The following is an 18,465-nucleotide window of genomic DNA, read 5'->3' on the forward strand; positions in this document are numbered from 1 at the left end:
GTCTTAGGCCCGCTTTAGATCTTCTTATAAACGACGGAGGAAAGTTGTGTTCTTGATCGAATCACGTCGCGTCGAGTCGCGTCCACAATCATGTATCAACACTAACCATACAAATTAATAACTAAGACACCATGGACATTTTAAATTCCGCACTAGAGCTAAACAGTTACTTGTTTAGATGGTTTCACGAGTTTGAACGACACCATGGACATTTTAAATTATAACACAAACTCATGATTTGTTTGCATGGTTTCACGAGGTTAAACAATACCCTAGCTCGACTAATGTCACGGTCTAAGAAGGCTTGCATACCCATAGTGACATTAGCCCCGAAAGGACAAATGTATCCCCACGTAAGGTGTTTGTTCACATCGACAAAAAAGCAAAAACCAAGAGGTCTTAGAGAATAACTCTAATGTATGAATCCCAGTTAGTTAAGAAGGCTTGCATATCCTTAATGATCTTATAGAATAACTCTAATGTATGAACTATGAACTCTAATTATCTTATTTCTATGTTTTCTGCTCCATTACATGAGAAAAAACACAGCGTTGACTTTGGATTCTTGGATGTTTGCTATTACTTAACTTGATAAATATGGCGAGCTGTGTGCCCGTGTGTGTCTCATTTCTATATGATTTTTTTAACATAACATCTCTAACACGAAATTTCCACGTCAGATGCCATGTGACACACAAGTGCCACATTAGCAATTGGTTCGGAACCAGTACTGGTACGAATTTCTCAAACCGACGTGATTTTTCGGTACCAAAATCGACATTTTGTGCTTCGCTATACCGATGTTTACCTTCAAATATCGGTTCGTACCAGTACCGGTACCGAACTAGGTATTTTTTCTGTACCAGTACCCATTTTTTTGAATTTTTGATATTAGTTTACCGAACTCATTCTGCTCAAAAGTTATTTAGAGAAACAAAAGAAATGCTTTTAAAAAAGAATTCTTATCCAATACTTGCAATAATGCAGAGCACATCACATGTTTTTTTTTTTGAACGGCAAATTTGGATCACTGACGGATCACTGGAGTATCATTGTGCCACCAGCAGAACCACCCGATCATATCCATCTCCACTAGGATATACCAATTCAGGAGGAAACCCAATAAATTTGGGAAAACCCCCTTTGTGGGAATCGAACCCATGACCTAATGGTCATAAGCCTTATCCCACCACCAAGATACCACTAGGCTATAATGCCATGAGTCAGAGCACATCACATGTTAATTTTAAAAAAATAATTTTTATCGGATTGCAATAATGCAGAGCACATGTTAATTTTAAAAAAATAATTTTTATCGGATATGCAGCGCACATGTTAGCACATGTTCACGCGCAGTGCAAGTAGCTGGGGAACGGTGAATAGCCTTTTCAATTTCTTCACTTTCTTGCTTTTTTTCCAAACATTCAGTTCTTGGTTTACTATCAATCTTAGAGCGGCATACACAATATTTGTGATTCTTTCATTTTGAAATAGTAATCATGGCAGATGTGGGTGTTGCAGTCCTTGTGAAGGAGGTGGTGCGGATACTGGGTTCTGTAGCTAACCAAGAGTTTACTCTACTTAGGGGACTCGAAGGCGATATTTCGAGTCTCAAGGATGATTTCGAGCAGATCCAAGCTGTTCTTCAAGACGCAGAAGAGAAACGTGTCAAGAATAACGCTGTAGAGGTGTGGCTTAAGCGTCTCAGATCTGCATCCTTGGAGGCTGAAAATGTGCTAGACGAGATCTCAACTGAGGCTTTGTTGCAAAGTCTACACAAACAAAGGGGCTTCAAACCCAGGGTAAGAGCCTTCTTCTCCTCCAACCATAATAAATATATGACCCGTGTTAGGATTGCTCACAAGGTTAAAGACATAAGAAGTAAGCTGGATGTCATAAATTCCGAGAGATTTAAGTTAGATTTGACCCCTTCAGCTCCCACAAGTCATGTTGACGATACTGAAGTTGTGGGTCAGATGCTGCCAGATAGGGAAACAAGCTCGGTTATACACGATACTTCAGTTATCATGGGAAGAAATGAAGAAAGGGATATGGTAATAGGAGATATATGTAACAAGGATATAGGGAAACATGAAAATGGGGAGGTTCGGGTGTACGGTATATGGGGTATGGGAGGTTTGGGAAAGACTACTCTGATTCAGTTAGTCTATAACCATGAAACGGTGAATCAATATTTCGACTTAAAATGTTGGGTCTATGTCTCTGAAAACTTCCAAGTTAAGGATATAATGAAAAAAATTATCGAATCAATAGATAAAAGTGGGTGTACACTTACACAGCTACAGACGTTGCAAGAGTCCCTGCAAAGCAAATTAAGGGGGAGGAAATTTCTAATTGTACTGGATGACGTTTGGGCTGAAGAGAATGAAAAGGCCAAGTGGGAGGAGTTAAGTAAAACATTAAGTTGTGGAGCTGAAGAAAGTATTGTAGTGATGACAACGCGGTTACAAACAACTACTCGAATGATGGCTAAGGTTCCCGAGTTACAACATAAACTAGGATGTTTATCGGAAGAGGGCGCGTGGTTGTTATTTAAGAAGCTTGCTTTTGCACAAGGAAGAGAAGGGGGTGACACAAGTGAGCTAGAGCTTATTGGAAGGGGGATTGTTGAGAAATGTAAAGGGCTGCCTTTGGCGGTGAAGACTTTGGGTAGCTTAATGTGGTCAAAAAGTAGTACACACTATTGGCAACATGTGAAAGACAACAACTTATGGGAGTTCGAAGAAATTAATATGTTGCCTGCTATTTTGAAGTTAAGCTATGATAACTTGCTTCCACATTTAAAGAGATGTTTTGCTTATTGTTGTTTGTTTCCTAAAGGCTACCCTATAACAAAGGGTGAACTGACTATGTTGTGGGTGGCAAACGGTTTTATCCCAGCCAAAAGAGGAAACAACTTGTATAGGCTAGGGGAAGAAATTTTTAATTGCTTGGTTTGGAGATCCTTCTTCAGTGTTAAGGCTAACTCCCAGCATGATGAATATGTAATGCATGATCTAATGCATGACATGGCACGACATGTGATGGGAGATGATTGTTTAGTCATAGAGCCCGGTAAGGAGGTTATAATCCCAAATGGGGTCCTTCATTTGAGCTCATCATGTCCAGATTATCAATTTTCACCCCAAGAGTTAGGCAAGTTAACATCATTAAGGTCGGTATTCATGTTCGGAGAGATGTATTATGACTGTAACATTGGCCAGATTTTCAACCACGTGCAACTAAGGGTATTATACTTGTGTGGTGTCGACATGAATACATTGCCAGAATCAGTCTGCAAACTCAAACATTTAAGATACTTGAATTTATCGCACTCAAGAATAAAATTTTTATGTGAGTCCATTATTTATCTCCAAAACTTGCAAATGCTTCTTCTGAAAAAATGTGGGGCATTGGAGAAGTTGCCTAGAGGCCTCAGATGCTTGAGGAATCTTCAACGTTTGGACATCACTGGCTGTTATTCTCTCAGTCATTTGCCACGTGGAATAAAAGAACTATCTAGTCTCCGAACACTTTCATTTTTTCCTCTTCACAAGAGTATATTTCCTTTTTTAAACAAAAGTGTGGCCAAAATAGGGGAATTGGGGAGTCAAAATCTTCTTGAGGGGAAGTTAAGTATACGTGGACTAGCGTTTGTTGGAGGTTTAAGTGAAGCCAAGAGTGCCAATCTCAAATGCAAAACAAATTTGTCAGATTTGGCGTTAGACTGGTCAGAAAAAGCTTTTCCTAGACGTAAACAACAAATGTTTACATATGATGAAGAGGTTCTTGAGGGACTAGAACTAAATCCATGTCTTAAGGAATTGAAAATACATTATTACATGGGAAAGGTTATTTCTCCAAGTTGGATGGTCAATTTAAATAAATTGGTTGGAATTTGTGTTTCTTGGTGTCACAACTGTGAGTGTATTCCAGCACTTGGGAGATTACCCAGTCTTAGGAGCATCACGTTGAGGTACATGAATTCTTTAAAGTGTTTCCATGATGACAACACAAACAAGTCAGGAGACACAACCAATATGTTTCCTTCTTTACAAAATCTGGACATTTTTTATTGTCGGAGTTTGGAATCCTTACCAAGTAAGCTTCCAAAGCTCAAGGGTTTATATTTAGATGAGTGCGATGAGTTAGTTTCTCTACCGGATGAGATTCAAAGTTTCAAGGATCTGAATGAACTTAAGATAGAGAACTGTAAACATCTATTTGAAAGGTATGAAAAGGAGAAGGGTGTGGATTGGCCTAAAATTTCTCACATTCCCACTATCCGTATGGATCCTCCAAGGTAGCGTTATTTTTCTCCCTCTCAAACTTTTATACTTAATGAACCAGACTTGATTTCATTTTAAATGTCGTTTTCTGCTAAATGATTGGTTAGCCAAACTTGAGCTTATTTCATTTCTTTATCAAAAGAGTAGAACTGGAAGTTTCTATACTTTATAAACGAATGATTAAAGTATTTGGTTTTCTCATCCTCTTATTTAATTTCGTTTTCTTTTTCATCAATTTTTATAAATATCATTATTGTCGTAGAGTTGAAGAAAATGTTCAAATTTTGCTACCATAATAATATTTTTTAAAAATAACTAATTCCGTATATAATATAATACTTATAAAATATTATGTTTGTTTCATTATGCTTATAGATAAGGAAAGTTCATTTAATCTTTTTTTATTTTTATTTCGTGACTTTATATTTAGACGATGGCAATAAAGAAGATGAAGATAAGATTGATGGGATTAAAGAGACCAACGAATGATGGCAATTAGTGACTTAACTTGAGAATGGTGTTTAACCTCGTCATTATGGTATTTGCGTCTTGCTCGATCATGCCGTGCACAAGATAACCTCTGGTGTCTAGATTTTATATTTTGGTTTACTTTTGTTGAATTTACTTAATTAAATTTGCGGTTTAAACGCTGGTACATTTTTGAAGCTGGGTAATTACACACTATGTGGTTCCTAGTTATCTTTGTAATTTTATTTTGAAGCTTTCCAATTAAATAACGCGTGTGATTGATTTATGATTTGGAACACCCTTTTATTCCAGTTTTATGCACATATACATCATTAGAGACCAACCATGTTACGTTAAATAATAACTTGAGACCACTTTTGTAGTTTCAAATAAATATGTATCAAAGTTGTAATAGAAACATACCACATAGCCTAACCGTGTAATTAATCCTAGTCTAAAGTTTTTATTTACAAAACCGGTCCAAATTCTTTATTGGAATTTAAAAGTCCAGGTGAAAACTTTTAAAGTCTAGCCTATTTAAAAGATAGACCAGCAGCCCAGCAAGCAAGTGTGAGGGAGGGACTTGGGGGTGCCGACCCCATAATTTTTACTTCTGAAAACATAAATTTTGACAGCTTGCATACAAATTTCCAAATTTGAAAATATAATACAAAAACCATAAATCAAAGGAATGTATCAATTTACACAACAATTGTGACACCATTTGTATATGACACGTCAGCGCTAGATTGGCCGGGGTGTTACAATTATGGTATTAGAGCTCAGGCACTTTCATGTCGAAAAATATTTTTAAAACAAAACCTGTGAGGTAACGGGTATACACCAGGCAAGAAGGTTTTTCCTCTTATACTTGTCATCACCATTGTACCTTATTGTTGTAGATGCCTCCGATTAGAAGAACTGGCCTATGCAATCTGGGCTCATCGTCTAGGTGTCGCAATCTTAACACAGTGGTCCAACGTTTTGTCGAAGGACTGCTCCCTAATTTGATGAAAAGTGTCACTCAAACATGTATACCGAGCTACTTCCTAACCTCATGCAATCTGTTATGCAAGAAATGCGTGAGGAAATAAACGACAAGGCACCTCCAACTCCTCCTCGTTCGCCAATGTCTCCTCGTTTGCCAACTCCCCCTCGTTCGCCACCCAAAGCCAAGAAAGTGAAAGATAATTTTCCCCGCCCACTGTTGACATTCACAAATGGCTCTCAAGATTTCAGAAGCACTACCCCCAATCCTTTAGCTCTAGTGCTACATCGATAGATGCACAAGATTGGAACATGGTGAAAATTTTTAAAGCCTTGGGAGTGAGTGATGAGTTCAAGGCAAGATTGGTTGCTTATAAGCTGGAAGACAACTCCCAAACGTGGTGTCGAACTGTGAAACACTCAAGAGGTGGTGATGCATTTGCTGCTACACTCAGACTGTCTCCAATGGATTTAATAAAGGATGTCCTTGATGATGTGGCTTTTATCCATTAATTCAGATGCATTGGAGGGAAATACATAGAGAGATATCCAAAGCAAAAATCCATCTGCAAGGGCATGCAAAACTTTGGTTCTTGTGACATTTCTTTTAGTTTTTGATTTTCTTTTTCAACTTCATTTATTCAATGAACATTAATTTTCTATATTAAATTCCTACGACAACTCTTCTAATGCCAACTTCATTTTAGTTTTTGATTTTTTTTTTCAACTTCATTTATTCAATGAACATTAAAGGCTATGTTTTTATGTTTTTTTTAATTTTACTTAAATTATTTATCTTAATTATCTAGTCATTTAATTTATTTGAATATATTTTAATAATTTAAGTAAGTGAACTTAAAAAAAAGGGTAAACTTAAATAAAAAATGGGTGATGACGTGGAAAATGTAAGGATATGTAAGGATGTTTGTATGGTTGGAGATGAAATTGGTGGTTTTTAAGGATTTGTAAGGATTTTTAAGGATTTTTAAGGATATGATGTGGCAGCTGATTAGGCAGCTAAGGGCGCCTAAGGACGCCATTTGCATTGGAGATAGTCTCACATGGGAGGGTTTCCAGACATTATTCTACCAGCACTATTTTCTAGTTGCATTCAGGGAGGAATACATTCGAGAATTTGCATCCATCACACAGAGGGAAAATGAACCAATGTCTGAATATATGGAACGGTTCACAAGGTTTCCTAGCTTCGCTGGATCTGAGGATGGGACCCCAGCTGCACAGGTCCAAAAAAAATGAAATGGGCTCTATGTGAAATGGTTAAATGGTTAATTGTGAGTCAATAATTTAAAGATGTCAATGAAGTGGCAAATGCATTACAAAACCTTGAAATTGCAAATAAGTCAATGAAACTGTAATATCGATGGCAACCTCATGAATAATCCCACCCTATTCACTAGACAATCCTCTTCTCAAACCCCAACCACTGGACACCAAAAGTCAAATTCCAATATAAACAATGGGAACCAACATGGGGGTTCTTAAAGTAGTAAAACTACTCCTTCGCAAAACCAGCAACAACCACGCCCACTTTGTAACACTTGTGGAAAACCCCATTATGGTGTATGCCTCAAAATCACAGGAGTGTGTTACATATGTAAACAAACCAGACATTCGATTTAGAACTGCCCTCAACCACCGAAATATACCGAAAAAAGTTCTGTTAGACCTGCTACTGGGGTAAACACTGTCACGCACTAACGGCGGAAGAGTATTCGCTTTAACCGCTGACAATAAATCAATTAGTTTCTCTACCGGATGAGATTCAAAGTTCCAAGGACCTGGATGAACTTCAGATAGATAACGGAATGTGTACAGCTATATCATAGGTATGAAAAAGAGAAGGGTGTGGATTGGCCTAAAATTTCTCACATTCCCAATATCATTGTGTATATCAAACCTCGAAGGTAGTGTTGTTTTTCTCCCTCTCAAACTTTTGTACTTAGTGTTGTTTCTAAACTTTATAAACGAATGATTAAAGTATTTGGTTTTCTCATCCTCTTATTTAATTTCGTTTTCTTTTTCATCAATTTTCATAAATATCATTATTGTCGTAGAGTTGAAGAAAATGTTCAAATTTTGCTACCATAATAATATTTTTAAAAAATAACTAATTCCGTATATAATATTTTTTTTTTTTGCAAACACTAAATTTTTAGTTAATTTATTATAAATAGGAGAAAAAATTTACATCGAAATAGTTGGTAAACGGGCAACATAAAATATTATGTTTGTTTCATTATGCTTATAGATAACGAAAGTTCATTTAATCTATTTTTATTTTTATTTCGTGATAAAGAAGATAAGATTGATGGGATTAAAGAGACCAACGAATGATGGCAATTGGTGACTTAACTTGAGAATGGTGTTTAACCTCATCATTATGGTATTTGCGTCTTGTTCGATCATGCTGTGCACAAGGTAACCTCTGGTGGCTAGATTTTATGTTTTGGTTTATTTTTGTTGAATTTACTTAATTAAATTTGTGGTTTAAACGCTGGTACATTTTGAAGCTGGGTAATTACACACTATGTGGTTCCTAGTTATCTTTGTAATTTTATTTTGAAGCTTTCCAATTAAATAATGCGTGTGATTGATTTATGATTTGGAACACCTTTTTATTCCAGTTTAATGCAAATATACATCATTAGAGACCATCCATGTTAAGTTAATGAATAACTTGAGACCAATTTTGTAGTTTCAAATAAATATGTTTCAAAGTTGTAATATAAACATACCACAGAGCCTAACTGTGTAATTAATCCTAGTCTAAAGTTTTTATTTACAAAACTTGTCCAAATTATTTATTCGGATTTAAAATTCCAGTCAAAAACTTTTAAAGTCTAGCCTATTTAAAAGATAGTCCAGCAGCCCCGCAACTGTGAGGGACTGAGGGGGTGCCGACCCCATAATTTTTACTTCTGAAAACAACATAAATTTACAACTTGCTCGTCTTAACAGGTCCCATCTCCTTTGCTTTAGCCCTTAGCAAGTGTTTTTGAACCTTTCCCGTAGCGGTTTTCGGCAACAAACCGAAAACAATCGATTTCGGGACCCAATAACCCGGCATGTGCGCGAGACAAAACTTCATTATATCCTTCGCGACTATACCTTCATCCGATTTGTCTACCTCGGTTTTTAACGTCACAAAAGCACATGGGGATTCACCCCATCTTTCATCGGGTCAAGCCACCACCGATGCCGATGCCTCGACAATTAACGGGTGTTGATATAAAGTATTTTCGACTTCGACACTACTTATATTTTCACCACCTAATCTTATAATATCCTTTGACCGGTATTTTATTTCGATATAACCATACGGGTGTTTCACGGCTAAGTCACCCGAGTGGAACCACCCGTGTGCAAAAGCCTCGGAGTTGGCTTTCGGGTTCTTTAAGTAACCTTTCATAACAACAATTCCACGAAACACAATCTCACCCACCGTGGTCCCGTTGGGTGGGACCAGTTTCATGGTTCAGGTGTCTACGACATCCAGGTGTTCGAGTGCGGTGTAGCGTACACCCTGGCGGGTGTTTAGTTTGGCTTGGGTTTCCTGAGGGAGGTTGTCCCATTTGGGTTTCCATGCACAAATAGTTGATGGCCCGAAAGTTTCTGAGAGCCCGTATGTGTGGGCCACACGGAACCCGATTTGGGACATTTTGAATAGGACTGCTGGTGGCGGGGCGGCCGCAGCGGTCATGACATGGACAAGCAGGGCCGGTTTTGGGCCCGGCAAACCCGTGCCGACGCCCGAGGCCCAAAATTTCAAAGGGCCCGAAAAACCTTTATAAGCTTTTATATATTTATTAAATTATATATTTAGTATATTTATCCATTTGTTATGCAAAAAAGTATTGGTGGTGTAGTGGCAAAAACCATCTCAAAATAATGTAAAGGTCTCAAGTTCAAGTCTTTGCTCCAACACTAAGTTTTTATTTTTGTAATTCATTTACTCTTAACCATAATTTTGGGCCCAATTTTTTTCGTCGCCCGAGGCCTAAATTTTTTCAAGAGTTTTTGGGGACGGTTCTGTGGACAAGGCGGGGGGAGTGGGAGGATGGTGTCGTTTCGTGGGGTGTTTACTATCGAGTTGAGGACTACTAGGGCGGCACAAAAATGTGTGACACCTAGATTGGCTATTGCCGAGTAAACACATTTAGCCGTCACCTACACAAAATATTTAGTATAAAAATACGTTCATGTTGAAACAAGTCATTTTAGTTCAAGTTTGGTTGACATTTGCTTTTTTTTCACTTTTCTTACAATGTTATAAATCATAGGTTAATTATGGATACTAAACAATGTTACAACAATAATAATATTAATCGACGTTTCAGAAGGTTTTAAAAACTTTCAATCTATTTGATTTGTTCCCCTTTTCACTACAAGAAAAACAATCTATAGAACCCAATTTTTTAACTTTGTGGGGAGGACATTTCGTCCCTACAGATATTTTAATCTATAGGAATGACATATGATATCAACAACTTTTGTTTCTGCATGTCCCTCCCTAACGTTTGCCTAGGTCGTCCCTATAGATGCTGTTCCAATAAGTCAACCATTAGGGACGACTTATTGTTCCTATAGAGTTAAAATTAAAAAAAAAAATTGTTTTAAATGTCTAAGGACGACATGTGGTTCCAATAGGTTTAAATCTTTTTTTTTTCTATTTTCTTCTTTTTATCATCTATCGGGACGAGTTGTTGGTCCAGAAGATTTAAAACAATTTTTCGCATTTGGATGTATTGGAACGATAGATGGTCTCAAGAAACATTAAAAAAATAACAAATTAGACATATCGGGATGACAAGTCGTCTCTACAGATGGTAGATAATTCTTCTACTTTAAAACTATAGAGACCATATGTCGTCCCTACAGATTAATTTTTTTAATACTTTTTTTTTTATTTTTACAGTTTACCCTAAATTTTTTACCTGAATTCAAGCAACATAAAATTGCAAAACCACATATTATACTAAAAGAAAGTTCAAAATACAAAATATTCAACCTAGTTATCAAATTCAAGCATCAACATAAAAATTAGATATCGAGTTCAAACTTCGAATTAAAAGTTAAATACAATATCTAATTCTTAATCATCATCTTGACCCATTTTTCGTTTCACTGCATATTGTTGTAGTTCCATAATTGCTTGGTTTGAGAATGGTCGCACTTGCACTTGTGCTTCTTGTTGTTGTTGTCGCATTTCTTGCATTTCTTCTTGCAATTCTTCCAATTGTTGTTGTCGTGGCGGAGGGTATGAACTCGATATTTCGTGGGTGACATCTTTAACAACACGACCAACACCGCGGATGTGCCCATTCCTATGACCTAAGGCACTTTTGAGTACCCCGATTTCATCAACTAGTAATGTATCGTCCGCATCTCTCGACGCTCTCGCTAACGCGTCTTGAATTTTACCCTACATTAAACGATACATTAGATTTTTTACTAAAATTCGACGACATAACTGCTTTAAAATCGATAAAACCAACCTTTTCCATCATTGATAATAAAAAATAACAACTCATTTATTTCAATAAATGCAACTATGCTAACAATAATATCTGATGTTTAGTGTAATGAAGTGATTTCGGGTCAACATAAGTGTATAAAAGTGGGTTCGGGTCATTTTAACCCGTTTAAACGTAAAGTTGGATATTTTTAACCAAACAATATATATCAATAAAAACTTGTTAGATCCAAACATACACAAGTAGTTCTCGTGTTAATGAAACACCATGTTACCTAAAATTTCAAGTTACATGGTAAAATGTTAAAAAAAATTAGTTTATCACTGGTATAAAGCCAGTAGACACATGACTTGATATTAAATTAAAGAGAAAAATGCCCGGATAGTCCCTGTGGTTTCGCCTTTTTTCACCTATAGTCCCCAACTTTCTAAAATTACCTGAATAGTCCCCAAGTTTTCAACTTTCGTTCCCGGATAGTCCCTGAAACGGATGGGGGTTAGTTTTTGGTGTTAAGTAGGTGTGAAATTACTAAAATACCCTTATCATAAAACAAAATATATACACCCACATATTATCCCTTTCTCTTCATCCCTGCTCTCTCTGGTACCACCACCACCGTCACCTCCACCTCCACCGCCACCATCATCACTGACCACTACCACCGTCATCACAACCACCCCTACCACAACCACCACACCATGAAAATCTTCGTGACTTGAACCATTATTCCCGAACCGCCCTTGAGCCGTCGTGACGCGAAACCCGAACCGGAAACCCTGAAACTTGAACCATTATTCCCGAACCGACCTGAACGGAGCTGCCATGGCTCCGACAGCTACTGTTGTCATTGAGCACCTCTGTCACCGCCGTTGATTTGACGGCGTTGGTCGCTGATGACGTCGTCCTTCTCTCCTTCGTCTCTCTTATCTCACTCCGTCTCTCTCATCTCACTCCGTCTTTCTCCTCCCTTTCTTTCTCCGCTTATTTGGTCACATTACTGTCGTACGCCACCACCAAACGGTGGTGGCCGGCTGCATCTAAAACAGAGAGGTGTGGGTGCCGGAGGGTGGTTAGAGATGAAGAGGGAGGAGGTGGTTTAGGGGGGGTCGGGTGTGCGTGTGATTCACCGGAAAAACATCAGGTGGAACCGGAGATGGGAGAGACTATTTGATTATGTTAGAACTTGTTCTTTTTTATTCTGACATTAAAACCCAAATACACATGATTCTGACATTATTTTAATGACTTAATAGTTATTTTTTATATTAAGGGTATTTTAGTAATTTCACACCTACTTAACACCAAAAACTAACCCCCATCCGCTTCAGGGACTATTCGGGAACGAAAGTTGAAAACTTGGGGACTATTCAGGTAATTTTAGAAAGTTGGGGACTATAGGTGAAAAAAGGCGAAACCACAGGAACTATCCGGGCATTTTTCTCTAAATTAAATTAAACATTTCTGTCCAAGAAAAAACAGTATAAACAAGTGGGAAAAAACTTGTCATGTTGATATAATATAGTTGTCATGAACCTATATGACACACTTGTTATGTAGTTAAATGAAGAGGCTGTATAAAAAATACTTGCTTATACTAACTTTAATTATTTTAGATTCAGGTCATCCTGTATAAAAAATACTTGCTTTTTATATACATGTAGTTAAATGAAGAATAACCGGGTCGTCGTCATCATCATCATCGTCAAATTCAGTAAATCCCACCAATAGCAAAGCTAAGGTAGGGTCTCATGAGAGTAAGATGTAGACAACCTTACCTCTACCGAGTAGGAATAGAAAGGCTGCTTCCAGTGAAACCCCCCGGCTCAATAGTAGTTTTACATCAAGCCTTGGACATAAAACATATAACACTCAGCAATCAAATCAACCAACGTAGGAAAACAAAAACCAAATCAAAAGAAAAGTAAACGTAAATGTGTATTTGAATTTTTTTAAAAAGTTAACGAATACGAAATTAACGTAGGAAAATCAAATCGAACAATAAATAAAGTATAGTTAAATAAAACAAAAACCACTACGCGCGCGCGCACGCACGCACACGCACATACACACACACATACACATACTACGTACGTACAAATATAGCCGTCCCTTTGGATATAAGTGCCTCGTACTAGCAAAAAAAAAAGTCTCGTAGACTTAACGAATTATATAAGCTATTTTTTTAAACGACGATTAACGTTAGAGAAAAATGCCCGGATAGTCCCTGTGGTTTCGCATTTTTTCACCTATAGTCCCCAACTTTATAAAATTACCTGAATAGCCCCCAACTTTTCATTTTTTGTTCCCGGATAGTCCCTGGGTCTAACTTAAGTTTGTTTTCTCTGTTAAGTGGGTGTGAAATGACAAAAATACCTGAAGGGGTATGGTCCTAAATCGACCATCACCCGTATTAAACAAACCCCCACCAGTAATGAACCGCGTCCATGCGGTCACATCCTTTGAATCCAATCGGTCTGAGGATGAGAAGCCTTACCTTGTATGTGGAAGCAGATGAACATAACGATGCGGCTGGCACCGCATCATATGGGCATTTTCGTCACGACAAGGGATGCAGGCAACAGTTTCCACGGACGACGATGTGGCTGGCACCGCATCTCGCGTATTTCTTGATCACAAGCAAGACACGCGGTAACATCAGAAGTTACCGCAAGCAACGATGCGGCTCGCACCGCATCCTGTGTGCTCAACAAGTGGGACTGACACAACAGTGCAAGTAGCACCAATGACAGTCACCTGTCAGGTCTACGTAAGCGACAAACTTACGTGGCGTTATCTCCACGTCCGACAAGCCTGACACACCTGCAAAGGTGCAGCATGTTGTCAGTCCGTCCATCCACCTCTTCCTTCACTCCTCGACTATAAATACCAACCCTAAACCAGGTTTGAGGTATCTCTTCACAACTCTCTCACTACTACTACTACTACTACTACTACCATACTTTGTTTCCCAAGCAGACTACTGATTCTCACGCCGGAGAGTGGTAACAAGGAGCACCCCCACCCCATCCTCCTTGTTACGAGTCACGGTTTATTTCCTTGTGCAGGAGATCAACCCACCGGTGATCCAGCCAGCGATCCTCGAGAGGAAGGGATTAACCCTTCTTGGCGAGATTAGTGAGTTAACCCTGCCCGGTTAACCATTGTTTCATCATTGGCGCCCACCGCTACTCTTAGCACTTTTTCAACCATCCTTCTCCCTCTCAAAAGATCATGACTGATCACCAAAACAACACTGGGGATAACCAAAACCCTGCAAACCCAGGGCCGGTAGAGGTTAATCCCTCAACCTCACACCCTAGACACATTGGCACGTCGACGCAAAGGGGTCCATCCCTTACGTTCGGACATGACCTATCACAGCACGCATCTGTGATCCCACCAGACATGGACCCTCATGCCTGGTATGACCAACAGGCAGCCCTGCTGGCCGCAACATATAACCGCGCTTGTGCGGAAGCGCAAGTACAAGCTGGGCCTACCCCAGCACCGCACACCCCTGCGGTTCGTATTTTACAATACGAAGGTAGGGTACCCTCACGTCCAGCCTCGAGAAGCAGACGTGAAGATCGCGGATCATCGTACTGCGATGTCCGCACAATTAACGAGGATGATTCCTCATACGGGTCCCACACCAGGGGGCCAATACATACCCGCTTAGGTCCTTACAGCGAGGACAGGCGACGGTCCGCATGCCGACATGGCTCCGGAACTCAGAGCCGGTTGGGCCCACAGCCATATACCGAAGGGTATGGTCGTACCGACCCGGACGACCATACATATTGCGGGGATTCTCATGCTTCCAGTAGCAGACCGGGAGGACGGCACTATATTCCTCCCACTCATCCCCGCAAGACATACCTCAAGGCTGCAAAGCGCCCTGAGAACCAGCACTACAGGCCGAAAGCTGCGGCCGAAAACTCCAAATTCGCCCCGTGAATTGCCCACGCCCATGTCACCACAACAAAATTCCCATTCAAAATTGGGAAATACAACGGTTCGTCCGACCCGGATGACCACATGAACATTTTCATGGGTGCAGGGTGCAATGGCCAGTGGGATGAACCCACTTGGTGTAATTTTTTCCCCCAAACCCTCACGGGTCTGGCCAGGGCTTGGTTCGATTCTTTGCTAGTGGGATCATTGGCCCCATTCGAAGACTTGCATACAAAGTTCCTCGCTCATTTCAGCCAGCAACGACGTCACGAACGTGATTCGATGGACTTCATGAATATCTGGCGCAGGGACGACGAATCTGTAGAAGCATTCGTCGTCCGATACAATAAAGAGTGCCTGGAGATAGGTGACGTGGCAGACCAAATGGCATGGAACCACTTCATTAAGGCCGTCAGAGACAAGCAGATGGTTATGACCATCTTTGGCAAGGAGGGCTTGCCTAAAAAATGGGAAGATGTCATGGCCGCGGTCAAGACATACACACAGACACAGCGGTCCCTTGAACGGCATCTGGCAAAGGCACAGCCCCAAGCGGAAACCTCCCGTCAAGGGTCCAAGCGTAACAATAAACGTGACCGGGATTTTGGAAACCGCGGCAGCATTTCCAAACTGTTAGGATCTGAGGCTGTCATGATTCGTGTTTGTTTGCATAAAACTAATAAGTGCAGCGGAAATGAGTTGCAAACAAAATAAACACAAACAAAGGAAAGTATAGATTGATAAACAATTGCTTTTCATTTAGTCAAATGATTGAAATACAAAGCAAATGATTACAGTAAAAGCTTACAATCTAAACTCCCCCTCAGCCTGATACACCAGAGTTGGTTGCACAAGATGAAAGGATGAATTGAGGAGAAGAACTCACTCAAAACGATCAAGTGTAACAGTACAGAGTACTGTCATACTTATAGGCAAACCAAACTACTGATATGCTTCAGCTGACGTCACCATGATAGTGACATCTAACGACCTAACAAACTATAAATACTGTTCTATACAAACTACTGTTATGTAACATCTGATATTCACTAACATACAAAACATAAGGAAACTACTGCTTCACGTTCCACTGTTGTAGCCTTAGCACAGATGTTGAGTCTTCAATGCTTTCTTCAAAGGTGATCAGTCTTTGAGAGGACAGTGCTTGAGTCTTCAGCAGCACTTAGGAAACAGCAGTAGATAGAGCAACAGAGTTTGTCTTCAGCAGTTGTTAGGTAATCATCAGAGTTTGGTTTGTCAGTTGTTGTAATTGAGCAGCACTTAACATTCATCAGTTGTTAGATAACCACTGTCAAGGGGAGAGATTTAGAGTAAACTGCTGCTTATTAAGAGTCTACTGATGGGATCCGGTTTTGGCTTTACATTATCTGTTCCTCTGTTAGGGTTCAATCCCAACAATCTCCCCTGGAACAGATAATGCCAAAACCCTTCCTTATTCAGGACCTTTATTTTTCATCAGAAGTTCCTTTGCTTTTCTTTTAAATTCTTTCTCAAAATCCTTGGAACTTGTATCATCCTCATCCCTGCACAGTGTAAGCTCAAGGAGATCCTGTAGATCTTCAGCACTTAGGCCTAGTGCCTAATTCCTTGATATATGCTTCACTTCACCATTGAATCTGAGCAAAGTCAATACGTGGGTCTTTTGATCAGACATCCACTTTAGTATTTTTGAACTCAATGGGTTTCTTGGGAGAGATTTATTATCTGATGAACTTGAAGAGATTGGCCTGAAGAAGTGAAGAGCAGCATCTTGAGCTTCAGACACTCGTATGAATGCTTGTTCTATGATCTTGTTAGCTACAGCTATGTCTGCTTCAACTTCTTTGTCAATCAGCTCACTGTTTGTGATGTCTGCTGATGACTTTTGGCTTACTACTTTAACCTTTTTGGCAAGGGCTTGTAGCTTAGCCAATCTTTCTTTATCTGAAGCTATTTTCTTCATAGCTTCTTCAATCTGTTCAGCTTCTTTGTTCTTATCTACTCCAGTAGATAGCATTTCCTTCTTTTCTTCTCTCAACTTTGTGACAAAGTCTTCTGCTGTGCTGATCTGTGTTTCGAAAAGTTTGACTTGCTCTTGAAGCTTTTTGTAATATGACTTTTTAGGAAAGTTAGAGTCTTTCATCCTCTGCTTCTCCAGTCTTTCATAAGCTTCATCAGTTTGCTGCCTAGACCATTTTGATATGGCTTCAGCAGTGCCTATCTTAGCATCCACCAACTCCCTTTTCTTCCTTTTATACTCAGCAGTGAGATCAGCAATGAGTCTTTTATACTTACTCCAGTTTGGAGCAGTTTTCCTTTTTGAAGAATCATTCTTCACCTTTTGAATCCTCTCTGCCTCACGCTTTAAAGCTACTAAAGGCCATTCTACAAACTGTTGTTCTTCCGCAGGATAGAATTTTTCTTTCATGATGAAGGCTAGCAGTTGTTCTCTTAACTTCTTCTTTTGATCAGTCTTCTCCTTCTCTATCTCTTGTGCAAAATTTTCTATCTGCTTTACCTTTGTCAGGTAGAACTCCAGTCTGTCAGCATAACCTTGTTCACTTAGTCTTTCCTTCTCACAGTCAATCTTAGCTTTGCTTTTAGCTTGCCTTGCCTTTGTTCTGAGATAATCATCCATGTCTTCAGGAACCATATAACCGATGAGTGAGGAGAACTTTCTTTTTGATGGGTCTGCTTCTGTATAAAACTGCCTCATCTCATCTTTGATGGCTTCTAGTTCCAGTGGATATCTTGCAGCATTTGGATCATGACTACCTTCATCAGCAGTGATTGGCTTTCTTTTTCTGTTTAGGAGCTGTGGTTGTGATATAGGAAGAATTAGGGCAGTTGTGGATGTCTGACTAACAGTGGTTGAAACAACTGGTGTCTCAACTGCTGTTGTCACTACAATTACTGATGTATCAGTAATTGTCTTCTGCTTTTGAGTAGGGGATGAAGAATGGGAAATGATATTTGAAGGTGGTGATGATGGTGGTGAGTCATCATCAGGAATGAAGACCCTTCTTCTTTTTGAAGAGGAGACTGATGATGTTTTGGGTGGATCAGTGGTTTGTGATTGTGATTGACTAACAATGTTTGAAACAACTGGTGCTTCAATCACTGTTGTCACTACAGCAGATGTTGTAACATTTGCTGTCTTCTGCTTTATGGCAGGAGGCAGTGGTGGTGTGGCTTTAGATGATGGTGGTTTGGTGGTTTTTAGTTTTGATGAAGATTTTTGTGTTGTAGACACAGGTGGTAGTGGAACAGAA

General features: G+C 39.4%; 1 protein-coding gene and 1 pseudogene across 1 annotated transcript in view; one reads left to right on the forward strand and one right to left on the reverse strand.

Moving 5' to 3' along the window:
* The window catches only part of LOC110884160 (putative disease resistance protein RGA3), a 78,058-nt gene extending 73,015 nt beyond the window's left edge, over nucleotides 1–5,043 (forward strand). Inside the window, exons 2-3 of the mRNA XM_022131845.2 lie at nucleotides 1,495–4,303; nucleotides 4,720–5,043. Coding sequence (XP_021987537.1) covers nucleotides 1,500–4,303; nucleotides 4,720–4,732 — 2,817 coding nt within the window. The 5' untranslated portion in view covers nucleotides 1,495–1,499 and the 3' untranslated portion in view covers nucleotides 4,733–5,043. The remainder of the gene's footprint in view (nucleotides 1–1,494; nucleotides 4,304–4,719) is intronic.
* A 3,657-nt stretch (nucleotides 5,044–8,700) lies between these two features.
* LOC110934079 lies at nucleotides 8,701–17,909 on the reverse strand (annotated as a pseudogene).
* Between the last annotated feature and the right edge of the window lie 556 nt (nucleotides 17,910–18,465).

This window comes from Helianthus annuus, chromosome 1 (genome assembly GCF_002127325.2).
Source record: "Helianthus annuus cultivar XRQ/B chromosome 1, HanXRQr2.0-SUNRISE, whole genome shotgun sequence".
NCBI lineage: Eukaryota > Viridiplantae > Streptophyta > Magnoliopsida > Asterales > Asteraceae > Helianthus > Helianthus annuus.